Raw genomic sequence first — 26916 nt, 5'->3', positions numbered from 1 at the left:
GGAAGGCTGAGGAGGGCGGATCATGAGGCCAGAGGTTCAAGACTAGCCTGACCAACATAGTGAAACCCATTCTCTGTAAAATAAAATAAAATAAAATAAATTAATAAATTACCTGGGCACGTGCTCGCTTCGGCAGCACATACACTAAGCGTGGAATGATACAGAGATGATTAGCATGGCCCCTGTGCAAGGATGACATGCAAATTCATGAGGCATTTCATATATTTTTTTTTGTTTTTAAAAATCAAATAAAAATAAATTTAAATTTAAAGTTAAAAAAAAAAGAAAATTAGCTGGGCACGGTGATGGACACCTGTAAACCCAGCTACCTGGGAGGCTGAGGCAGGAGAATCGCCTGAACCAAGGAGGCAGAGGTTGCAATGAACCAAGATCGCACCATTGCACTCCAGCTGGGTGACAAGAGGGAAACTCTATCTCATAAACAGGTGGATAAGGGGGGATTTATCTAGCACCTCATTTTTATAAGTGTGGACACTGAACTCTCTGATTTTTTTTTTTTTTTTTTTTTTTTTTAGAAGGAGTTTTGCTCTTGTTACCCAGGCTGGAGTGCAATGGTGCAATCTCGGCTCACCACAACCTCCGCCTCCCGGGTTCAGGCAATTCTGCCTCAGCCTCCTGAGGAGCTGGGATTACAGGCGTGAGCCACCGTGCCCGGAGGATTTTTTTTTTTTTTTTTTGAGACGGAATTTCGCTCTTGTTATCCAGGCTGGAGTGCAATGGCAAGATCTCGGCTCACCGCAACCTCCGCCTCACGGGTTCAGGCAATTCTCCTGCCTCAGCCTCCTGAGTTCCTGGGATTACAGGCACGCGCCAAGATGCCCAGCTACTTTTTTCTATTTTTAGTAGAGACAGGGTTTCACCATTTTGACCAGGATGTCCTCGATCTCTTGACCTCGTGATCCACCCGCCTTAGCCTGCAAAAGTGCTGGGATCACAGGCGTGAGCCACCGCGCCCGAAGATTTTTTTTTTTTTTTTTTTTGAAACAGAGTTTCGCTATTGTAACGCAGGTTGGAGTGCAATGGCGCGATCTCGGCTCACCACAACCTCCGCCTCCTGGGTTCAAGCAATTCTCTTACCTCAGCCTGCAGTGTAGTCAGAATTACAGGCATCAGCCACCGCACCCGGAAGATTTTTTTTTTTTTTTTGAAACGGAGTTTCGCTCTTGTAACCCAGGCTGGAGTGCAATGGCACAATCTCGGCTCACCGCAACCTCTGCCTTCTGGGTTCAGGCAATTCTCCTGCCTCAGCCTCTGGAGTACCTGGGATTACAGGTACGCGCCACCATGCCCAACTAATTTTTTGTATTTTTAGTAGAGACGGGCTTTCACCATGTTGACCAGGATGGTCTCGATCTCTTGACCTCGTGATCCACCCGCCTCACCCTCCCAAACTGCTGGTATTACAGGCGTGAGCCACCGCGCCTGGCAGATTTTTTTTTTTTTAATAAGTTGTGGTTTCACCATGACGGCCAGGCTGATCTTTAACTAGTGATCTCAGGTGATCCACCCACTTCAGCCTCCCAAAGTGCTACGATTACTGGCGTGAGCCACAGTGCCCAGCCCAATCTCTCTGATTTTTAAAAATAAAGTTGGCCAGGCATGGTGGCTCATGCCCGTAATCCAAGCACTTTGGAGACCAAAGGGGGCGGATCACCTGAGGTTGTGGGTTCAAGACCAGCCTGACCAACACGGTGAAACCCAGTCTTTAAAAAAATAAATTAATTAAAAAATAAAGTTAAGGCTGGGTGTGAGGGCTCACGCCCATAATATATGCACTTTGGGAGACTGAGGTGGGTGTAACACCTGAGGTCAGCAGTTCGAAAGCAGCCTGGCCAACATGATGAATCCCTATCTCTTCTAAAAATACCAAAAATTAGTTGAGCATGGTGGTGAGGACCTGTAATCTCAGCTACTCAGGAGGCTGAGGGAAGAGAATCACTTTAAACTGGGAGGCAGAGGTTGCAGTGAGCCAAGATCCTGAAACCATACTGCAGCCTATGCAACAAGAACAAAACTCTGTCTCAAAAATACATAAAAAAAGAAATAATTAAATAATAATGTTTAGACTGGGCACAGTGGCTCACCCCTGAAATTGCAGCATTTTGGGAGACTGAGAAAGGAAGATCATTTGAGGCTAGGAGTTTGAAACCAGCCAGGGTGACAGAACAAGATCCCATCTCAACAAAAATTTAGCTGGGCGTCATGCTGTGCACCTGTAGTCCTAGCTACTCAGGAAGCTGAGGTGGGAGGATTGCTTAAGGCCTAGAAGTGGGAGGCTGCAGTAAGCTACGATTGAACCACTGCACTCCAGCCTGACGGACAGAGAAAGATCATTTCTGTAAAAAAAAATAAACAAATATAAGCTTCTTTTTCTTGAGACAGACTCTTGCTCTGTCACCCAGGCTGGAGTGCAGTGGCACGATCTCGGCTCACTGCAGCCTTCGCCATCTGGGTTCAAGTGATCCTCCTTCCTCACCCTCCCGAGTAGCTGGGATTACAGATGCACACCACCATATCCGGCTAATTTTTGTATTTTAGTAGAGACAGGCTTTCACCATGTTGGTCAGGCTGGCTTTGAACTGCTGACCTCGTGATCCACCTGTGTCTGCCTCCCAAAGTGTTGGGATTACAGGTGTGACCCACTGTGCTGGGCCATAATCTTAATTTTTGAGAAAGTTTTTAGATTAAAAGATTTACAGGGCTGGGCATGGAGGCTCTTGCCTATAATCCCAGCACTTTGTGAGGCACAGGCAGGTGGATCACCTGAGGTCAGGAGTTCAAGACCAGCCGGCCAACATGGTGAAACCTGGTCTCTAATAAAAATACAAAAATTGGCCAGGCCTAGTGACTCAGGCCTGTAATCCAAGCTCTTTGGAGTTCAAGGCAGGTGGATCACCTTAGGTCGGGAGTTCAAGACCAGCCTGACCAACATGGTGAAACCTTGTCTTTAAAACAACAACAACAACAACAACAACAAAAATTAAGTTGGACACGGTGGCCCCCACCTGTAATCCTGGCACTTTGGAAGGCTGAGATGGGTGGATCATGAGGCCAGAGGTTCAAGACTAGCCTGACCAACATAGTGAAACTCATTCTTTGTAAATAAAATAAAATAAAATAAAATAAAATAAAAATTACCTGGGCATGTGCTTGCTTCGGCAGCACATACACTAAGATTGGAAAGATACGGAGAAGATTAGCATGGCCCCTGCGCAAGGATGACATGCAAATTCATGAAGCGTTCCATATTTTTTTTGTTTGTTTTTAAAAATCAAATAAACAGAAATTTGAATTTAAAGTTTAAAAAAAAAAAAGAAAATCAGTTGGGCACGGTGGTGGACACCTGTAAACCCAGCTACTTGGGAGGCTGAGGCAGGAGAATCACTTGAACCAAGGAGGCAGAGGTTGCAATGAGCCACGATTGCACCATTGCACTCCAGCCTGGGTGACAGGTGGGAAACTGTATCTCATAAAAAGGCGGGTCAGGGGGGATTTATCCAGCACCTCGTTTTTACAATTGTGGACACTGATCTCTCTGATTTTTTTTTTTTTTTTTTTAAGAAGAAGTTTCACTCTTGTTACCCAGGCTGGAGTGCAGTGGCGCGATCTCGGCTCACTGCAACTTTCGCCGTCCGGGTTCAAGTGGTCCTCCTGCCTCACCCTCCTGAGTAGCTGGGATTACGGATGCACACCACCATATCTGGCTAATTTTTGTATTTTAGTAGAGACAGGCCTTCACCATGTTTGTTAGGCTGGCCTTGAACTGCTGACCTCGTGATCCACCCGTCTCTGCCTCCCAAAGTGTTGGCATTACAGGTGTAACCCACTGGGCCTGGCCATAATCTTAATTTTTCAGAAGGCTTTTAGATTAAAAGATTTACAGGGCTGGGCATGGAAGCTCTTGCCTATAATCCCAGCAGTTTGTGAGGCACAGGCGGGTGGATCACCTGAAGTCAGGAGTTCAAGACCAGCCGGTCAACGTGGTGAAACCTGGTCTCTAATAAAAATACAAAAATTGGCCAGGCTTAGTGACTCACGCCTGTAATCCAAGCTGTTTGGAGGCCAAGGCAGGCGGATCACGTGAGGTCGGGAGTTCAAGACCAGCCTTACCAACATGGTAAAACCTCTTATTTATTTATTTGTTTGTTTGTTTGTTTGTTTGTTTGTTTATTTTGAGACAGACTTTCACTCTTGTTACCCAGACTGGAATGCAATGGCCCGATCTCGGCTCACCGCAACCTCTGCCTCCTGGGTTCAGGCAATTCTCCTGCCTCAGCCTCCTGAGTAGCTGGGATTACAGGCATGCGCCACCATGCCCAGCTAATTTTTTGTATTTTTAGTAGAGACAGGGTTTCACCATGTTGATCAGGATGGTCTCGATCTCTTGAACTCATGATCCACCCGCCTCGGCCTCCCAAAATGCTGGGATTACAGGCATGAGCCACTGCAACCGGCGAAACCTCATCTTTAAAAAAAAAAAAGAAAGAAACACAAAAATTAAGTTGGAAATGGTGGCCCAAGCCTGTAATCACAGCACTTTGGAAGGCTGAGGAGGGCGGATCATGAGGCCAGAGGTTCGAGACTAGCCTGACCAACATAGTGAAACCCATTCTCTGTAAAATAAAATAAAATAAATTAATAAATTACCTGGGCATGTGCTGACTTTGGCAGCACATACACTAAGTTTGGAATGATACAGAGCAGATTAGCATGGCCCTTGTGCAAGGATGACATGCAAATTCATGAGGCATTCCATATATTTTTTGTTTTTAAAAATCAAATAAAAATAAATTTAAATTTAAAGTTCAAAAAAAAAAAAAAAACGAAAATTAGCTGGGCACGGTGGTGGACACCTGTAAACCCAGCTACCTGGGAGGCTGAGGCAGGAGAATCGCTTGAAACAAGGAGGCAGAGGTTGCAATGAGCCACGATTGCACCATTGCACTCCAGCCTGGGTGACAGGTGGGAAACTGTATCTCATAAAAAGGCAGGTCAGGGGGGATTTATCCAGCACCTCGTTTTTACAATTGTAGACACTGATCTCTCTGATTTTTTTTTTTTTTTTGAGAAGTAGCTTCACTCTTGTTACCCAGGCTGGAGTGCAATGGCGGGATCTCGGCTCACCACAACCTCCACCTCCTGGGTTCAAGGAATTCCCCTGCCTCAGCCTCCTGAGTACGTGGAATTACAGGCCTGAGCAACCGCGCCCAGAAGATTTTCTTTTTTTCTAAGATGGGGTTTCACCATGAGGGCCAGGCTGATCTTGAACTCCAGACCTGAGATGATCCACCCACTTTGGACTCCTAAACTGCTAGGATTACTGGCATGAGCCACAGCGCCTGGCCCAATCTCTCTGATTCTTAAAAATAAAGTTGGCTGGGCATGGTGGCTCATGCCCGTAATCCAAGCGCTTTGGCAACCAAGGCGGGCGAATCACCTGAGGTTGTGAGTTCAAGACCAGCGTGACCTACATGGTGAAACCTCGTCTTTAAAAAAAATTAAATACATTAATAAGCAAATAAAGCTAAGGCCAGATTTGGCGTCTCACGCCTGTAATCTCTGCACTTAGGGAGACTGAGGTGGGTTGGTCACTTGAGGTCAGCAGTTCGAAAGCAGCCTGCCAACATGATGAAATCCGGGCTCTTCTAAAAATACAAAAACTTAGTTGAGCGTGGTGGTGAGGACCTGTAATCTCAGCTACTCAGGAGGCTGAGGGAAGAGAATCAGTTGTAACTGGGAAGCAGAGGTTGCAGTGAGCCAGGATCCTGCCACCGTACTGCAGCCTCGGTGACAAGAACAAAACTCTGTCTCAAAAATAATAAAAAAAAGAAAATGCAGGCTGGGATCTGCTGCTGGAGGGCGGGAGTCAGCGTCTCTGCAGTGTGGCCACCTGCAAGGGCAGAGCCAGGCCATTCCTGCAACCTCTCCGAGGGGCTCTCTCTAGTTCCCTTGTGGCAGGGCTGCAGAAAGGCACCAGCTGTCAAAACAGGAACATGGGCTGCAGGTCCCAGCCCTGCGAAGCTGTGCACAGAAAAGGAGGTGTGGAGTTGAGAGGTGACAACTTCATAACTGACTGGGGCAGAAGACAGACCATAAGCAGACAAGAGAGTAGATGCTTCCTTACATGAGGAGCCATGCAGGAAGGAAACTGAAGTCAGGGGGAGCCAGAGTGAGCATCTGCTGGGTGGGTTGAGACAGATGGAATCATTCAGAGCTTGGGAGTGATCTGTCACCAGCTTCAGGCAGGCAGTGGAAGCAGCTTGGTGTGCTCCCACCCAGCCAGGAGACATGAGGGTTACCCATCAGGTGCAAGGAGCAAGGACTGAAGAGGACACACAAGCCAGGAGGAGCCTACACAAAGGGCGGGGGACCAGGAGAGGAGGGAAGACAGAAAGCATGCGCAGCCTCTCAGGATGGTTGATCAGCTGCAAAGGAGAATAGAGAATGGGGCTGAGCTGGGGTAGACAGGAAGTCAAGGAGCTGTCTGGGGTTTGTTTACAAAGTGGTCATAGAGTCAAAGAGTGCTTGCATCCTCCAGGGACGTCCAGGACAGGGAGGAGACAGGACAGCACAGACAGTTAAGAGCAAAGTCCTTGAGTGGAGAGAAGGGCTGGAATACACTGCCCCAGCATCCCATCTTCAGATGCTTCCCCAGCATCCCGTCTTCAGATGCTTCCAGAATCCAGCCCGGAAGCCCCCAAACTAGTTTCTCAAACTGTGGCCAACACGTAGCCCTCCCCATCCTAGTGTGCAAATGGGTGACAACACAGGCTTTTGGGTTAGAAAGGTCTTGGCCCCCACTCCCCAGACCCCAACACTGACTTCTCTACAGTTGAGAAGCATTCAGGAAGCCAAATCCCAGAACGCTGACCCCTAACATAAGCACCCCACGCTGGTCGATTTTCTCTCTTGGGAATGTTCTCTTTGTACAACCTCAGCCTTTTTTTCTGAAGGAAAGAAGGGAAAACCCGTAAAAAATGAAGCCTCTAGTTTCATGCTTAAGTTGAACTCTAAGGTTCACTGGCATTGCTGTGAACCGTAGGAGTTCTGAGTGTAGTCTCAGTTCTTAAAGCAAAAGCTGGGCATGTTTATCAATAACTTTTTGAGACAACATCTACTGAAAGAAACCAGAACTGAGTTTTGCAATGCCACCTCTGCACTGAGACCAGCCACTGCAGGCCACTTCAATCTCTATCAGAAAACTCTCAGCCTAAGAATATGTTCTCAAGGAACAAATGAAAGGAGAGGGCATGTTCCAAGGAAGCAGGAGACATTTTAATGAGCTCCTTCAAGGCACTGTTTATCCAGCCCTTCCCACGCATGACCCATGCATTTCACATGTTTTTTTCCCACCTTCTCCGAATGCCCAACTCAGCCTGATCACTCACCAAGGCATGGGAAAAACAATAAAAACAAGCATCCCTCTAGAAACCCTGGGGTCCTGGACTGCAGAAGACCACTGAAAGGCTGCCATGAGAGACTGGCTCTGAGAAAGGTCTGGACAGGCTGGTGCTATGCATCTGAGGAGGCGCAGTCGCCCTCTATGGACCCTGAGTCAATGTTTGGGATGGTGTATGGAGGGGCCTTGCACCGCAGATGCAATGCCAGAATCATATCTGGTGTGTAAACACACAGGGTACACATGTGCAATAGCCATGCCCAGGCCCAGAGGCAAAAATCAGAAAAATTCTAAGCTAAGCACAACCTCTGCTGTGAACTGAATGCTTGTGCCCCCAGAATCATGTGTCTAAGGCCTCATCTTGATGTGATGCCGTGTGAGAATGGGGCCTGTAGGAGGTAATCAGGACATGGAGGTAGAGCCCTCCTGATGGGCTGAGCATCCTTGGAAGGGACATGAGAGCGCTGCTTCCTTTCTCTTTCTGTGCCCTGGGAGGGCCGGAGCCAGCCATCTGAAAACCAGGAGGAGAGGCCTCATCAGAGCCCAAACCTGCCAGTGATGCCATCTTGGACTTCTCAGTTCCAGAACTGTGAGAAATGAATGTTTGTCCAGAGCCCCAGTCTATGATATTTTTGTTATAAAAGCTGAAATGAAGACAGCCTTCTAATCGGTAACATGAGAGCACGATGTTCACACACAGGCAGGGGATTATGTGAAGGTTCTATTTCCATGACTGCCCCTGTTCTAACCCAGTGTTCCGTAGCTCGCTGGCGGCCTCTGATGGGGGAAGACATCAGTACACGTGCACAGTGTTCTTTAGTAAGGACACTGACCTCAAAATAGAAAAATATTCAGGCAATTGTATTTGAACTCCTGCAAAATCCCTAAAAGTACCCTTATTCTTGGAGATCTGAGGAACATAGATCAAAACCCCCCACACACATAATTTTTTAACTTCTCCACTTTACAGATGAATAAGGTCCCACCTCAAGTGACCGAGTGATGTATGGGAGGCTGCCGTGTCCCCTAGGACACAGCCGTGCTTGACCTCCAGGGAGTGCTCCCACAGTGCTGGAGGGCAGACACCCCAGTCAGGCCAAGCCCAGCCACTGCCAAACAACTGACTCATTACAAGTATCTGTCAGGAAGAGAAGCACAAGGACACAGCCCGACTTCCACCACGGGGCACAATCAGCCTCCCCCCAGCCCCAAGCCTGCACAGAGCATGCACTGCAGCCCCCAGGGGCAGAAGGAGGTGGACCCATCTTCGCCCCCTCACACTTCATCAGGGGGTCTGCAGAAGCTGAAGGAAGGTTGTTCTACATGTCTGCTTGTCACACGCACAGAGGAGAGAGCTGGGAAGGGCCACAGACAGAATGGGGTGCGGAGAGGGTCCCCGACATAGACCACGGGGCAGGGGCCTGCAGCTCCCACAAGATGGACAGGCACCGCAGTGCACACCAGGCTCTGCTGCTGGCCCAGAAGGTGAATCATACACACTGGGGCTGAGCAAAGGCCCAAGCTGAAGGGGTTCTGTGGATGGCAAGCTTGCTACCCACAGAATAGAGATGCCTCATTTTTGGTAGGCGTGGCCTGAAGGACACATCATGAGCACATGGTGGCTGACTGTCCAGCAGAGAACAGGAAGAGCCACCACACCTCAGCCAGGGCACACCCACCAATCCCGCAGCTGGGCAGGGAGCAGCAAGGCCCATGTGCGCTCCCTCCTGCCCATCCAGCAGAGCCTCTCAGACACAGGCTGTCTCCTGTTTCACCAGTTGTCACCCAAGAGAGGCTCCAGTTTCCAAAACATTGTTTACCAAAGACAAAAGGTCACCACTGAGTGTAGAAAAGCACCTGCGGAGATTTGGGATGAGGCCTGTGAGGGGCCCGCCTGCCCAGGCACAGGTGGTGCCAGCAGTGGGCATGGGAGGCCTGGGCAACGTCCACTAGTTCTGCCATGCTCTGGTCCTCCAGGGCAGAGAGGCCAGCTCACACCATGACTGGCACGCTCCTTGTGCCCTGGGCTACCACTCTCCACAGGGCATCTCTGCAGCAATCAGATGGGAGGGAAGCCGGGGGTCCTGTGGGTCCGCCCTCCAGGTGAGAGCCTGCCTGGAGGAGGTACCTTTGGAGGGAGGTGCTGGGAATGCCGGCAGTTGAGGGTCCATTCCTGAGTGAGGGCCTGAAACAGTGAAAACCAACCTAGGTCAGCACCCGGGGTGACGGGAGCCGCAGGAACCAAACAAGCTCTGAGGAGAGGCAAGAGAAGGGGTCAGACCAGGGGCCCAAGGCTCCAGGCAGGGAGCGCCCCAGCCCGAAGCTGATGAGAGAGGCCTGGGTCCTGCCCCTGCTCTGGGAAAGACACCACCCCCACCACCTCCCAACCCCAAGCCAGAACCAAGGGTCCTTCCTGACCCCTTTTCTGTGGGACAACTCACAGGCTTCAGGCTCTCTGCCCCAGCACGGGGACCTGGTCCAATGCTGAGCCACCATCTCCCATGAGCACAGTCCCTGCCAGCTCCCTGCCTCTCCCCTGCCCAGCACACTTACCTCTCCATGGGACAAACACAAGCCCATCTCTTCACTGTCATTAGATTAGTCTGAAAATGCAGACTCATCCACACACACTGACCCTTGGCCTGGGCCTCCCGCTGCACTCACAGGAGGCCGCCTCAGCCTCACTCTGCTTTTCCTGCAGAGTGAGGCTGAGCTTTCCCCACCCCATGCAGCCCCCCATGCCCTGCTCCTCCTCATCCTGCAGACAGCAGCGCTCTTTCCTCCTCAGGCTTCATAGGCCAAGCATCTGACCCAGAGAGCTTCCTGTGCATCATCAGACCCACCATCCCTCACCGCCCCAGGCTAAACCCAGTTTTGCTCTTCCTTCTGGCCTCTCACCGTGACTGTGACCCTGTGTCCATCAGCTCTCCTCCTGGCTCCCCACCTGTATTCTGGAGGGCAGAGGGGCATCTGCCCCAGTCCCCACCTACCCACATGGCATCCTAAACAGGCCCTCAGCAGTCCCTGTTGTGTCTGCTCTGCAGGCCCATGTAAGAAGCCAGGCCCAGAGGTGGCCCCTGGAGTGCTCACTCTCAGCTGCTCGTGTGCACACCACAGAGAGAGGGGACTGGATGCCTGGGACTTAAGAAAAGGGTAGGGAGGACTGCAGAGTCCAAACCAGGTGCTGGGAGGCTCCAGACCCATGTACTCTAAAGTGCAGCAGATGGCTCGGAGCAGGCGTGCAGGGAGAAAAGCAGCCACACTCTACATGGGGCCCCTGGGAGCAGGAAGTAGAGGGAGGAACCAGGCCCGGAGGCTGGAGGGAGCAGAGAAAGACTCCATCCCTTGCGGCCCACTCAGGGCCGGCTGAAGAGAGCCTGTCCTGCTCTGGTCTGGAAGAACCCATGGATTCTGAAAGAATACCATCTGCAAGGACGGCCTCCCAAGCCCTGTGTACACACTCTCCAGTCATGAGAAATGGACAGAGCTGTGTTTACAGGGGCCTGGCAGGGAGCCATGAGGCAGCCTCGCAAAGTAGTGGTAAAATTTTGGACAGAGTGCAGACTGGTTTCAGGAATATTCCCAGAAGGCCAAGGTTCTCAGATGGGGCAGAAGCAAAGCTGCAAATTTTCTGGGGTCTGTGCTAGCTTTGTGCCAAGAGAGAACATCAGGGAGGGGGCCCACTCTGACAATGCATGATGCCATCTCTGCCACTGGAGCCCCCAATCGCACCCCAGAGGCTGGCACGGCTGATGCAGGCTCACAGAGAGCCTCGATCCTCCTGAGTGGGGGAATCAACAGCTGCTTCTAGGGAGAACAAGGAAACCTAGGGCTCTGTGGGGTTGAGGGGGATTCAAGGAACCCACGCAGACATGAACGCCCCAGCTGCAGCTGATTGTGGAGTGGGTCTGAGCACAGGATGCAACTGTGACCTTCCACCCTCTCCTGATGAAAATGAGGCCATCAGTATCTCCACCATCGAGTGGGGCTGTGGAGAATGTAATCAGATGCATGCCAAGTGCAGAGCACATGAGTGAGTGTGCAGGAAGTCTCAGCTCTGTCCCATGCCCGGCCTGAAGGAGCCGCAGCCACCCCGAGTGTGCTTGTGCAGAGAAATCATGGCTGAGCCTGAAGAGGCCTCTGTGATGAAAAACCAGATGAAATTCAGTCCATGATTTAGTTTTCTGAATCTATACAGGGCTAAAGAAGAAAGGAAAAGAGGTCTGCATCCAGGGTTCTTGTAAGAGTCTGAACTCGACGATTCATCTCTTGAGTAGTTACTCTGGCTTTGCATCCAAGCAGAGTTTTGTGGTCTAAAGGGTGCTCCTGCACACATGATTATATTTGATCTCCGCAAGAATCTAACACAAAAGCAGTGCCACCACCATGTCCCCAGGTCCCAGATGTGGGAACAGCTCACAGGTAAGAAGCCCTTCTGAGGTCTCCTTTTAAGCCCGAGCCCTGTCTACCTCACTGGCGCTTCCTGCTGAGCCAGCCTCAGCCTCCACTGTGAAGCGCATGTGAGCTCCAGCAGCACAGGCGGGTACTTGGGGGTGCGAGGGGCAGCCCCTCCTCCCTGGCTCCTGCCCACTGTGTGCCTGGCTTCAAGTTCAGAAGGGGAAGGGCCTCAGAGAGGGATTCATGCATACCCACAGCCCTGTCAACCCCAGTCACCTGGCTAGGCATGATGCACAGCTGTCTTTTTTTTGTAATTATACTTTAAGTTCTGGAGTACATGTGCAGATCTTTCAGGATTGTTGTAGGTACACACATGCCATGATGGTTTGCTGCCTCCATCCCCCTCATCACCTACATCGATGCACAGCTGTCTTAATGCCATCTACCTCCAGTCTTAAATACCTCCAAGTGTCAATACACAATTCCCTTTTTTAAAAAAAAAATCCAAACAGAAACAATACCAGAGAGTGAAAAAGGGAGATGCTGAAGCAATTACCAATCAAAGGAATGTCCAAGGGTGCAGGCTCTAAAGCTGCAGTCCAGCCTCCCCAGCATTGACTCTTATAGGTAGAGGGAGGCACCCCTATGTCAACCTGGCAGCTCATGGATTCTTCTCACTTCCTCCTTGCTGGGGTTGGGGGCCTGAGGAACTGACTCTTCACTTGAGAAATGTCAGATCTGGGCAGCTTATTTCTTCTTGCACTTTAAAAACTGATCGAGGCAGAAATAACCTTAAAAAGGCGGGGTTAGTATCTGCTGGGATTTCTGGAGCACTTCTTTGCTTACATAACATGAGGAGGTGCTGAGTTTGGGCTGCAGCTCTCAGTTGGAGAGGAAGCAACCCCTGGACAAGTGAATCAGCGGAAAAGACTCCTATGTGGGTCTGGGGGTGGAGACCAGCATGGAGCAGGCTGTCAGGAGACTCCAGATAGACCAAGATGGGCAACTGTATCATGTTTCCAGTGGCTGAGATGGAAGAGGAGGGAGCAGCGTACATCAGCAAGACCTGGAGGGAGCTGGGTTCAAACCTGGCCTCTGCCACTGACTGGCAACAGGACTGCAAACCAAGAACACTGACATTTGCTTCTCAGAATTCTTCCAAGAAAGCATTTTGTGTAGAAACTAATCTATTCCATACACTTCACAGAAGCTCCTCTTCCAATCTTCAAGTCATCTGTGTGGATAACTTTCTGAGTCTGCTGGGCCTTTCTTGTGAACCCCCTGCTGGATGTTCGAGGTGCCCACAGAGTGAAAACAGGACACCTCCACCACATAGGACTCTGCAGTTTATTTAGTGACAAAGAAGGCTCTGGCCCCAAGAACCAAGAAAAGGGGTCAGATGGGAAAAGAAGTGAAGGGGAGGCAAGGTCTGTTTATGAGTGGGGTGGGAAGGGCTCTCTGGAGGAGGCATTACTCAAAGTCACAGACAAGGTAGGCTACAGTCAAGGACTGGGAGTGGGTGCTGCCTCTGAAGACAGGAGACAGGGCCTCTGGGAGATGGGTGAGGGCAGAAGGCCCCTCAGGTGGAGCTCAGGGTAGTGTAGGGTGGCCTGTCCAAGCCATGGCCAGCTTTAGAGACCAGAAAAACTCTCATTAAGATCTGATTTTCCATATGCACTGTAAATTAACAAATGGCATTGTCTCAGGACACCCAAAAGTGTTCTAATAGTGCCAGGGGCAAGGGGAGGGCACAGTTGTGATTGTTGAACAACATTTGAAAGATTCTGGTCTAAAAAATTCAGAAAAAAATGTAGGAGTTTCTGAATATAGAGTAGAAAAATAAAGGTCTGCTGTGACTGCAAATACTTACTTTATTTTCTAAAAGCCCACAGAGGACAGAAGAAGCCTGTCCACAACATAGGGCCCTGACCCACCTCAGAGACAGCCACAGACAGCATGAGGCCAAGACAGAGAGCTGTGACCTTCACCTACTGGGAGCTGCAGAGAGGGATACAAGGGAGGAGAAGCCAGGCAAGTGCGGGCTGCACAGGAAGGGTGAGTTTCCGACAGGACCATGCACACCACACTGCCCCACAGCTCACCCAGAAAACCCAGTTCCTGAGCCATCGTGTGGATGATGCTGCTGCACACTGCACCACTTGGTGGGCGATTTATCACCAGCTTAGTAACTTCCTCAGAGGAAGACAGTCAGAATTAATCTACAACCTTTAAATGTCTGCTCCTTGAACATCTGGCTGTCAGGCCCCAGATAACAACAAGCTGCTGGAGCCATCCTGGGATGTGGGGGAGAAAGAGAGAGGACTCTGTTTATGAGTGGACAAGGTCATTCTGCAACCATCTTCATCACACTCACAACAGCCAAGCTAGCACCACCAGCTTGAGGATGCTCATCTCATCCTCAAAGCAATCAGGGGACCTACTGTGCTGCTCTGTGCCAAGGCATCCCCCAGGCTGCCTGACTGACAGCGGGGAAAGTGAGACTCCTTTGGGAGGGCATCTTCTCATGAGCTTCACTTGGTTCTTGGGCATTAACTAACCTTATGAAATCATTTGCTGACTTTTGTTTAATTGAGATAATATTCACATAAAATAAAACTCATCATTTTAACCATCTTAAAGTGTACAAGTCAGAGGTATGTCGTATATTCACAATGCCATCCAAACATCAATGCTACCTAATTCAGAAAGATTTTCATCACTCCAAAAGACACTCCATGTCATTAAGCAGCTACTCCACCCCCAGACAATAAAAACCATCAATCCATGTTTTGTCCCTATGGATCTGGCTATTCTGGACTTTCCTAGGCATGGCATCATGCGGCGTGTGGCTCTCTGTGACTGGCTGTATTCAATTAGCACCGTGTTCTCAAGGCATTTCTGTTCTGCGGCATGCACACATCAGCACTGCTTTTTCTTTATGGCTCAATGACACCCCACAGGATGGATGGACCAACTCGGGTTGTTCCCTCTCTTGGCTGTGAATACTGCTTCTATTAACGTGATACACAGGTGTTTATATAAACACATTTTAGTTTTCTCGAGTATACTTAGAGGTGAACATTACATGTCACTACTTCCCAGGCACAGCCTCTAAAGGTGATGTTTTATGTTTACACACACAGCGTTCTATGACTTCGTTCCATTCTGGAATGGTACTGAGCAATATAGGAGGGAAGAAATTCTAGGTCTGTTCCCTTACAATAGGCTGCAATATTGAAAACCTCTGTTGGGGAACACCGTATTTATACATAAATTTTTCCATAAACACACTCATATCATCATGTAAGTGTGTGTGTGTTTATTTACCTCACTATATCTGTCTATATTCATACAGAGTAACAATATAGAAAATATTATTGATAGGTGGAGGCGATGAAAAGAATATAAAAAGAAACTTCCATACATGTGAAGACCTGTCTGCCTGTAAGTCATATCCACAATAGTACACAAATAAAGCTACACTCTGACATGCATCCTGCTGCATGTGTAATAGAAAACCACTCATTCTTGCTGCTCGTTTCTGTGGGTAGAAAACGTATAAAGCCCACAGCGTCATTCACTGCCAGGTTGATGTTAATCCTTCCTCCTTCTGGTGAGCACCAGGTCAGAGGTGAACTAGCCCCAGTCCAAAGGCCCTCACCCAGATCTGAGAATGCTGACTTCTCTTCAACGTTTTTATCAGGACTGTGGATTTTCTTTCTTTCTTTATTAATGTTTGATGTAGGAACAACTCATGTCTTTAATTTTTGCTGGCTGGAGAAATGTATTTTTGGTTATGGGGAAAAAAAGCCTAGATCTATTTCCTGAAAATAGACTGTCATACTGAGAGCAAATGTTAGGGTGCATGGCACCTGGGCAGAAGACAACAGGCCGGAGTTAACATGCACCCTAGGACCAAAACTGGCTGTATTGCTCAGGCCAGGTGTTCTTTCTGTCAAGGACTTTGCCCACTGCTGTTAGCCAGCTCTTCCCAGTCCTAGCTGGATGGACGGAACCTCACTGGGCTGGTTTTCTGAGTCCCTGAATTAAAAACACCTGGGTACCAGGTAACAAGGACTTTGTCACAGGTAGAAGGAGAATGGAGTGGGGCATTTGGCTTGGATTAGATAAACTTGTATTTAGTTAATTGGTCCATTGGATTCACCTGGGCTGGAGCAGCTGGCACGAGAGACGACCACTGACCTAGCTTTTTATGGGGCTTTCTTTTGTATGGATATAGATAGGTAGATAAGTAAACACACACATACAGCATTATATGAGTATTTCTCTGTCATGTTTATTTGTAAGTATGTCTGTGCTGAAAAAGCCCCAAATAAAATCTAGGTCAAAGGTTATTTCAGGTTCCAGCCCCTACGGTCCAGGTGAATCAATTCAGCCAATTAGCTGAGCCCAGGTGAGTTCAATCAGCCAATGACATGACATGGGACTGCTGAAGCATCAAGGCAGGCCCACAAGGATGGATGTAAAAAACACAGACATCCCTCAAGAAAAAGCACAGGGCCCTGAGATGCTGAGTGGGACATGACACCTTATATGACAGCACAGCTCACTCACTTCCTGGACCTTTTGCCTAAAGGTGAAGCTTATGTTTATATGTACAAAATTCTGTGGTAGAGTTCCATCCTGGGATGGTATTGAGCCATACAGCAGGGAAGAAACACAAGATCTGTGCCCTTAGGATAGGCTGGAGTATTGAAAGCATCTGTTGGGAAATATTGAATGTATACTGAATACTTCCATAGGTATCTCAGATAATACTCTTTGCCTGTGTTTATCTGTCTACTTGTCTACATCTATATCCATATAGGTATATATCTATCTACAATGATACAGAGTAAATATAAACAAGGTAGAAGTATTGCTAGGTATTAAAATAATAATATAAAAAGGCTTCCATACATGTAAAGACTTATGTGTTCTTTAAACTATATCTACAATACTACACAAATGAACATATACTCTGAAAACATCCTGATGCATTCTATGTATACTAAGGAATGATTGATCTTTACTCCCCACTTCTGTGAGCAGTAAATTCATGAAGGCCATAGGAGTCATTCATTGTGAGGTCAATAATGACCCTTTTCTTTCCAGTAGACACCAGGCCAGGGATGCACCAGCCCTAGTTCAAAGGCTTTCACCCAATTTATTTTGTTTTTTGAGATGGAGTCTCGCTCTGTCACTCAGCCTGGTCAAAGGTCATTTTAGATTCCAGCTGCTACAGCCCTCATTAGTCAATTCAGCCAAATAGCTCAGCCCAGGTGAGTCCAATCAGCCAATGAGGTGACTTGGGACCGCTGAAGCATCACTGCTAGAGTGCAGTGGCGCAGTCTCGGCTCACTGCAACCTCTGCCTCCCAGGTTAAAATAAGCCTCTCAAGTAGCTGGGATTACAGGCACACACCTTCATGTCTGGATAATGTTTTTTATATAGTTTTAGTAGAGACAGAGCTTCACCATGTTGGCTAGGCTGGTCTCTAACCCCTGACCTCAAGTGATCTGCCTGCCTTAGCTTCCCAAATGGCTAAGGTTACAGGCATGAGCCCCCACACCCGTCTGACAAGTACACTCTTGTCTTTCAGGGTTGGTTGCTGGAGAGAGGTCTACTTGGGTCAAGAAAAGAACACTAGGTCTGTGCCCTGAAGATAAACTGCAGCACTGAAAGCAAATATGGGGAAACATGGTTCCTGGGCAAAAGACAACAAGGTTAGGGTCAACGTGTGCCCAAGTGCCAAAAGCGGCTCTTACTGGCCAGTCCAATGGTCCTGTGTGTCAAAGACCACACCCACTTGTGTCAGCCAGTTCTCAACAGCCCTAGCTGGATAGCCATAACAGCGCTGGGTAGGTTTGATGAACTCCTGAATTAAACAAAACCTCAGTGCCAAATAATGAAGGCTTTTTTACAGGTACAAGAATGGGAAGTGGTGTGTGGCTCAAATTGAATTCACTTGGACTGAACTAATTGTCTGATTGGATACATCTAGGATAGAGGGGATAGAAACAAAAAACCTCTGACCTAGTTTTCTTTTGGAGCTTTTCTTTGTAGATATTCATATAAATAGGCAGACCCATAAACACACACACAGGATTATATGAGTATGTCTATGTAATTTGTGAGTACATCTGTGTATAAAAGCCCAAATAAAAGCTAGATCAAAGGTCCTTCCATTTCCAGCCCCTCCAGCCCAGGTGAATCTACTCAATTAGCTGATGGGAAAGGTGAGTCCCATCAGCTAATTGGCCCAACCCAGGTGAATTCTACTCAAGAATTGGAACTGCTTAACGATCAAGGCAGGCCCACAGTGGCAGATATGAAGAATCTACATCCAGAAGAGAATCTGGTCCCTGAAGTGTTAAGATGGACAAAAAACCTTAAGTGGAGGTTGGGCAAAGTGACTCATGCCTGTAATCCTAGCACTTTGGGAGGCTGAGGCAGGTGAATGACTTGAGATCAGGAGTTCGAGACCAAACTGACCAACATGATGTAACCCTGTCTTTACTAAAAATACAAAAATCAGCCAGTTGTGGTGGTGTGCACCTGTAATCTCAGCTACTTGGGAGGCTGAGTCTGGAGACTCGCTTGAACCCAAGAGGCAGAGGTTGCAGTGAGCCAAGATTGCACCACTGCACTCCAGCCTGGGTAAAAAGTGTGAAACTCTGCCTCAAAAGAAGAATAAAATTTAACTGGCAGTATTGTCAGCTTACCTGCCAGGCCCTGCTCCTAAAAATAAAATGTTGTTTATGTTTATACATACAAGGTTCTATGGCTGTTTTTCATTCTAGGATGGTATTGAGACATACAGGAGAAAAGAAAGACTAAGTCTGCACCCCAAGACAGGTAGGGTTACTGACAATGTCTGTTGGCAAGTACCCCAATGTATACATGCATATTTACATAAAAATACTCATGTATTTCTGTGTATGGATATTTATATAAATATCTACATCTATATATCTATGTGTCTCTATTCATACAAGATGTAGATATAGAAGGCAGAAGTATTGATATTTTTAGGTCCTGATAGTAATATAAGACATCCATCCACGTAGAGGCCTGTCTGTCCTATAAACTATGTCTGTAATAGTAAACAAATAGTAACCAAACAGTGTGTGACACGCATCCTGCTGTACTCAGTGTATGCGAAGGAGCCATTGGTCCTTGTTGCTCACTTCTGTCAGCAGAAATGCACTAAGGCATGGGAGCCATTCGCTGCTAGGTCAGTGTTGGCCTTTGTCTTTCTGATGAACACCAGGCCAGAAGTGAACCACCCCAGCCCAATGACCCTAACACAAATTCACAAAGAATGGCTCCTCATTCAGGCTCCCATCAAGACAGGAGCCCTTTTTCTATGAACATAGAACATAAGAGTACAGTCTTGCCTTTTGGTTTTGGTGGCTGGAGAAGGGTCTTTGGGATAAGGCAAAGAAAGTCTAGGTTTGTGCCCTGAAGGTAGACTGTGGCACAAAAAACAGATGTCAGGGAATGTGGTTCTCAGCAAGCAACAACCAGGCCAGAGTCAACGTGTGCTGTACTACCAAAAATGGCTCCTATTGACCACGCCAGTGGTTTCTTCTGTCAAAGGCTACACCCAGCCATTGGTGTCAGCTAGCTCTGGCTGGTCTTACCTGCATAACGAGAACCCTACTGGGTGATTTGATGAGCCCCTGAAAAAATGCTTATCATCACTGGTCATTAGAGAAATGTAAATCAAAACTACATTGAGATAGCATTTCACGCCAGTTAGAATGGCGATCATTAAAAAATATGGAGATAACAGATGCTGGAGAGGGTGTGGAGAAATAGGAACACTTTTACACTGTTGGTGGGAGTGTAAATTAGTTCAACCATTGTGGAAGACAGTGTGGCGATTCCTCAAGGACCTAGAAATAGAAATTCCATTTGACCCAGCAATCCCATTACTGGGTATATATCCAAAGGATTATAAATCATTCTACTATAAGGACACATGCACACGAATGTTCATTGCAGCACAGTTTACAATAGCAAAGACCAGGAACCAACCCAAATGCTCATCGATGATAGACTGGACAGGGAAAATGTGGCACATATACACCATGGAATATTATGCAGCCATCAAAAATGATGAGTTTGCATCCTTTGTAGGGACATGGACGAACCTGGAAACCATCATTCTCAGCAAACTGACACAAGAACACAAAATCAAATACCACATGTTCTCACTCATAGATGGGTGTTGAACAAAGAGAACACACAGACACAGGAAGGGGAGCATATACACTGGGGTTTGTTGTTGGGGAGTGGGGGGACAGCAGGGAGTGGGGAGTTGGGGAGAGATAGCATGGGGAGAAATGCCACATATAGGTGAAGGGGAGGAAGGCAGCAAATCACACTGCCACATATGCACCTATGCAACAATCTTGCATGTTTTTCACATGTACCCCAAAACCTAAAATGCAGTTTAAAAAAAAGATAGGCAATTAACAAACACAAGTAAGAGGATGAAAAAAGTCAAAAGAATAAAGACAGTTTGTTAGTCTTTTTTCACACTGCTGATAAAGATGTATGAGACTGGGCAATTTACAAAAGTAAGAGGTTTAATGGACTTACAGTTCCACATGACTGAAGAGGTCTTACAATCATGGCATAAGGCAAGGAGGAGAAAGTGACATCTTACGTGGACGGTGGCAGGCAAAGAGAGAGCTTGTGCAGGGAAACTCCCATTTTTAAAACCATTAGATCTTGTGAGACCTATCCACTATCACAGGAACAGCATGGGAAAGACCTGTCCCCATGATTCAATTACCTCCCACCAGGTTCCTCCCACAACACATGGAAATTGTGGGAGTTACAATTCAAAATGAAATTTGAGTGGGGACACAAACAAACCATTTCAGATAGATTGTAAGATTATAGAATAGCATCAAAAGAGCAAACAATTAAAATATACTGCCAGAGAAAATCACGTATTCACAAAGGAAGACACTTAGAAAGAAAAAATAAATAAAGGAGTTACAAATCAACCAGAAAACAATGGCAAAATGGTAGCAATAAGTCCTTTTCAATACAACCTTGAATGTAAATGAATTAAATTATTTATTTAAAAGACAGAGTGGCTGAATGATTAAGAAATTAAACTACAAGACTCAGCTACATGCTGTCTACAACACAATTACTTCACCTATAAAGACACACAGAGGCTGAAAATGAAGGGAGTAAAAAAGATACTCCATGCAAATGGGCACTAGAAACCAAAAGAGAGAAGGAATGGCTATGCTTATTTCAGATAAAAGAGATTTTGTGTCAAAAACAGAAAAACAAAAGCAAAAGAATGCCATTATATAATGATAAAGAGGTCAAAACAGGAGGATGATCCAATAATTGTAAATATATATGCCCCAAACACTGGAGCACATAAGTATATAAAGCCAATATTAACAGACATAAAGGGGAGTGATTGATTGCAATATAATAATGGTAAAGGACTCCAACACACCACTTTCAGCAATGAACAGATTAGTCAGATAAAATATCAAGAAAGATATTGGAGATATTCTTTACTTTAGACCAAACTGAACTAACAGACATTTAAAAAACATTCAACTAATATCTGCAGAATAAACATTCTTCTTAACAGCACATGGAACATTCTTCAGGATAGGCCACATGTTAGGCCACAAAACAAGACTTAACGCATTGCTTAAAAAAACAAAGGCATATCCTTTGAAGTATCTTTTCAGACAGCAATAGAATAAAACAAGAAATGCATAACAGGGGCAACTTTAGAAACTACAAATACATAGTAATTAAACAACATACTCATGAGCAATGAGTAATGAAGCAATAAACAATTAAAAGCAAAATGTAAAGATTTCATAAAACAAATGAAAATGAAAACACAGCATACTGAAAACTATAGGGTACAGCAAAAGCAGTTCAAAGAGGGAAGGCTATAGAAGTAAATTCTCATATCAAAAAAGGGCTCAAATAAACATCTTGACATTAGAACTAAAGGAACTAGAAAAACAAGTTCAATCAAAACTCAAAATAAGTAGAAGAAAAGAAATAATAGAAATAGAAATAAATGAAATAGACTAAAAATTATAATGATCAATGAAACAGATGATTTTTTAAAAAGTAAACAAAGTTTATAAACTTTTAACTAAACTATGAAACAAGAGAGAAGCTTCAAGAAACTAAAATCAAACACACAAAAAGAAACATTCCAACTGATACCATAGAAATGCAAACACGAAACTACTTTGAACAAATACATGAAAAGAAATTGGAAAACCTAGAAGAAATCGTAAGTTTCTTAACATATATACCTTACCATAATTAAATTATGTCAAAATGAAAAGCTTGAACAAATGAATAATGAGTAAAATTTCAAAACAGTAATAAAAATTCTTCCATCGAAGATAACTCCAGGATCTGATGGCTTCACTTCTGAATTGTACCAAACATGTAAATAATTTAAATAATTTATACCAATTCTACAAAAGTATTCCCAAAAAAAGGAAGAGAAGGGCATTACTTCTAAACTCATTTCTCACTCAATTTCCTCTTCTCTCAAGTGAAAGAAGTCTGTCTCTATTCTATGCTGTGCTGTGTGGCATTGAGTAAGGGGTAACATGAGCAGTCTCATGGATTCTGCAGCTGACTACTCCATCTCTTTGTTGGTATCTAGTATCTACTTGCAAGGAGTATCTTTTTTCAAGAAGATGAGGTCAGCATCATCCTAATACCAAAACTAGACAACGAAACAAAATCAACATCGACAACAGCAACAAAAAAAAACTGCAGGACAATATCTCTGTTAAACACAGTTGGAAAAATCTTTCACAAAATAATAGCAAACAGAATTCAATAATACATCAAGAAAATCATTCATCGTGATCAGATGGGATTAATTCCAGGAATGCAAGAATGATTCAGTTTACACAAATCAATAAACATTATACATTACAGGAACAGAATGAAAGACAAAAAGCATATGATCATTTCAATAAGTGTTGAAAAACATTTGATAAAGCTCAACATCAATTCATGATAAAACTCTCAACAAATTTAGAAGGAATTATACCTCAACATAATGATTGTCATGTACAACAAGTCCACAGCTAATATCGCACTGAATAAGGAAAAACTGAAAATGTCCCCACTAAGATCTAGAACAAGAAAAGAATGTCCACTTTTACCACTTGTATTCAACATATTACTGGAAGTCCTAGCCAGAGCATTTAGCCAACAGAAAGAAATAAAGGTTATCCAGATAGGAAAGGAAGTCAAGTTCTTCTTGTTTGGAGGTGACATGGTCTTATATTGAGAAAAACCTAAAGGCTGAACCAAAAATCTCTTAGAATTAATGAATGAATTTAGAAATGTAGCACGATATGAAATCAACAGACAAATATCAGTAGCATTTCCACATGCTGATACATTCAGTTTGAAAAATATTAAAGAGAGTAATGTCATTTCAAAAGCTACAAAATAAGTAGAATACCAATAAATAAATGTAAAAGGAAGTAAAAAAATGTCTACCAGAATATCTATAAGACACTGATGAAAGAAATTGAAGAGGACACATACAAAACTGAAAAACTTTCCCAAGCTCATGGATTAGAAAAATTAATGTTGAAATGTCTGTACTACCCAAAGTGGTCTACAGATTCAGTGTAATCCCTATCAAAATACCAATGACATTCTTCACAGAAATTGAAAAAAAATGCTAAAATGTACATGGAACCACAAAAGACTCTGAAAAGCTAAAGCAAACCTGAAAAAAAATAACAAAGCTGAAGAAATCACACTACCAAATTCCAAAATGTACTACAAAAGTAAAGTAAAGCAAAGCCTCAAGACTAGCCTGGGCAATGTAGTAAAATCCATCTCTAAAAAAAAAAAAAAAAGAAAAGAAAAATTAGCCAGGCATAGTGGCATGTGCCTGTGGTCCCAACTCCTCAGGAAGCTGACATAGTAGAATCACTTAAGCATGGGAGGCAGAAATTGCAGTCAGCCTCAATCATGCCACTGCACTCCAGTCTGGGTGACAGAAAGAAACACCCCGTCTCAAGAAGAAAAAAAAGAAGAAGAAGAAAGAAAGAAAAAGAAGAAAAAAAGTAAATGTTTAAAGTTTTTTTTTTCTTTTTCAGAAAAGCATGGTGCTGGCATAAAAACAGATTCAAAGACTAATAGAATAGAAAAGAAAACTCAGAAGTAAATCCATGCACTTATAGCTGACTAATTTTTGACATACATATACCACAGGGAAAGGACAGCCTCTTTAATAAATGGTGCTGGGATAACTACATATCCATAGATAGAAGAATGAAACCAGATATGGTCTTTTGCCATATACAAAAATCATCTCAAAATTGATTAGAGATTCAGATGTTAAACTGAAACTGTGAAACTACGAAACTACTTAGAAGAAAACACTGGGTGAATACTATAGGACACTGGTCTGGGCAAAGATTTTTTGGGGTAATATCACATGAACACAGGCAACAAAATTAAAAATACACAAAAGAAATTTGATCAAGCTAAACAGCTTCTTCATAGCAAAGAAAACCATTAACAAAGTGAAAAGATAACCTGCAGAATGAAATAAAATATTTACAAACTATCGATCTGACAAGGAATTAATAACAGGAATATATAAACAATTCAAAGAACTTAGAAAAAAATAATGCAGTTACAAATGTGGGCAAGAAGGACCTGATATTTCTCAAAAGAAGACATATGAATGTGCAGCAAGTTTATGAAAAAATGTCCAACATCACTAATCATCAAGAAAATGTGAATCAAAACCATAATGAGATATCACCTCACCCAAGTTAGAATGACTAGTATGAAGAAGATAAAATATAACAAATGCTGGTGAGGATGTGAAGAAAGGAGAATTCTTATACACTGATGATGAGAATGTGTATTAGTACAGTCATTATGAAAAGTAGTTATGGAGGTTAAAAAGTTAAAAATAGGACTACCATATGATCCAGCAATCCCATTACTGGTTATTTATCTGAAGTATATGAAAGTGTGTGACAGGAAAACTGCAGCTTCATGTGTATTGCAGGACTATTCACAATTAGCCAAGATACGGCATCAACCTCTCCCTATCTGTGGGTAAATGGATAAAGAAAATGTTATATGTGTGTGTGTTTACATGTGTATGTGTGTACTCAATCCTGTTAAGTTTAAACCGAAATGAAATTCTATCATTTGCACAAACATGAATAAAACTGGAAAAAGCCAAGGACCCAAGGACAAACACTGCTGGATCTTATGTGTAGAATCTTAAAAAGTATATCACATAAAAGTAGAGAGTAAAGAGTGGTTATCAGAGGCTGGGCAGTGTAGGGGGTAAAATGATACAAAGCGGTTGGTACAGGTGCAAATTTACAGTTTCACAGAAATAATATGTTCTGATACTGTATCACACGGTTCACTAAATAAAGCTAATAGGATTGCAGTGCATATTTTCAGATACTTAGAAGAGAGGTTATCACTACAAAGAAATTATAAATGTTGGCTGGGTGTAGTGGCTCACACCCGTAATCTCAGCAATGGAGGTCGAGTCAGGTGGATAGTGTGAGGTCAGGAGCTCGAGACTAGCCTGGGCTATATAGTAAAACCCCGTCTCTAAAAAAGAAGAAAGGAAAAGAAAAAGGAAAAGAAAAATTAGCCAGGCATAGTGGTGTGTGCCTGTGGTCCCAGCTACTTGGGAAGCCGAGGTCATAGAATCACTAGAGCACAAGAGGCAGAAATTGCAGTGAGCCAAGATCATGCCACTGCACTCTAACCTGGGTAACAGAACAAATCCTATCTCAAAAATAAATAAATAAATGTTTAACATGATGGATATGCTAATTATCCTGATTTTGTCATTTTACAATGCATATATACATTGAAACATCACAATGTATCCCATAAATTTGTACAAATAAATTTGTACAACTTAAAAAATGGATATATTGGGAGGCCGAGGCGGGTGGATCACGAGGTCAAGAGATCGAGACCATCTTGGTCAACATGGTGAAACCCCGTCTCTACTAATACAAAAAATTAGCTGGGCACGGTGGCGCGTGCCTGTAATCCCAGCTACTCAGGAGGCTGAGACAGGAGAATTGCCTGAACCTAGGAGGCGGAGATTGCGGTGAGCCGAGATCGCGCCATTGCGCTCCAGCCTGAGTATCAAGAGCGAAACTCCGTCTCAAAAAAAAAAAAAAAAAAAAAAAAAAAAAAAAAAATGGATATATTCGCAGGCTTGCTTTTTGATGAAGAACAAAATAAGTTAAAAATGAATTACAACACTCATGTTTCCTCTTCTATTTAATTTTTCTTCTCCTTTTTAGTCCCAAATTTTAGTTTACAGGTCCAGGGTCTAAGTAGAATTTAAAATACCTTTGCAAATATGTAAAGCGAGGTAGTTAAGTGTTATAGAAAGACTGATCCATAGATTAACTACAAACTGAAAAGCAGAAACATGATATCCGTGTTCCTGTAATGATAGAGTTTAGTGAGTGGAGACCCAGTTTAGTCTGGGTTCTCCAGAAAACCAATTATTTATTTACCAGTAAAATGTAAAATAAAACACTTATAATATGTTATATATGTATACAATATTTCATATAATTTATATAATATTTTATATAAATTATAAATAATATAATATTCATAAATTATATTTATTTTACATTTATTTATATTTATATTGTATATTATATATTTATATAAATTATAATATATAAATATTATACATAATTATATATTTATATAATATCTAAATATTGCATATTTATTATAAGGTATTGACTCATGAAACTATGGATGCTGAGAAGCTCCAAGATCTGCACTTAGTAAACTAAAGACCAGGACTGTCAATATTATAGTTTCAGTTTGAGTCCAAAGGCTTGGAAACCAAGAGAGCTAAATATATAAAATCTGAGTCTGAGTCCAAAGACAGGAGGAGACCAATGTTCTACCCTAAAAACAGTCAGGCAGAAAGAGAGTTGTCTCTCATTTTGTTTTGTTTTGTTTTTTGTTTTGGTATCTAGGTCTTCAGCAGATTGGATGAGGCCCATTCACACTGG

General features: G+C 44.4%; 1 protein-coding gene and 3 non-coding genes across 4 annotated transcripts in view; all 4 read left to right on the top strand.

Annotated features, from left to right (window-relative positions):
* Positions 1–26916, top strand: part of LOC135277941 (ephrin type-B receptor 4-like) — a 78897-nt gene that overhangs the window by 8218 nt on the left and 43763 nt on the right. Inside the window, exons 6-7 of the mRNA XM_064384110.1 lie at positions 8174–8239; positions 9464–9523. Coding sequence (XP_064240180.1) covers positions 8174–8239; positions 9464–9523 — 126 coding nt within the window. The remainder of the gene's footprint in view (positions 1–8173; positions 8240–9463; positions 9524–26916) is intronic.
* Positions 121–227, top strand: LOC135278122 (U6 spliceosomal RNA). Its single transcript, XR_010345680.1, has one exon. It is a non-coding gene; the product is annotated as a U6 spliceosomal RNA (small nuclear RNA).
* On the top strand, positions 3168–3274 carry LOC135278112 (U6 spliceosomal RNA). Its single transcript, XR_010345671.1, has one exon. It is a non-coding gene; the product is annotated as a U6 spliceosomal RNA (small nuclear RNA).
* LOC135278125 (U6 spliceosomal RNA) lies at positions 4677–4783 on the top strand. Its single transcript, XR_010345683.1, has one exon. It is a non-coding gene; the product is annotated as a U6 spliceosomal RNA (small nuclear RNA).

The sequence above is a fragment of the Aotus nancymaae genome, unplaced genomic scaffold (genome assembly GCF_030222135.1).
Source record: "Aotus nancymaae isolate 86718 unplaced genomic scaffold, 86718_ANA_hifiasm-v0.15.2.pri h1tg000036l, whole genome shotgun sequence".
Classification (NCBI taxonomy): Eukaryota; Metazoa; Chordata; class Mammalia; order Primates; family Aotidae; genus Aotus; species Aotus nancymaae.
The sequence above is the reverse complement of the archived record's forward strand: the minus strand, read 5'-3'. Positions and strand labels throughout refer to the sequence as shown.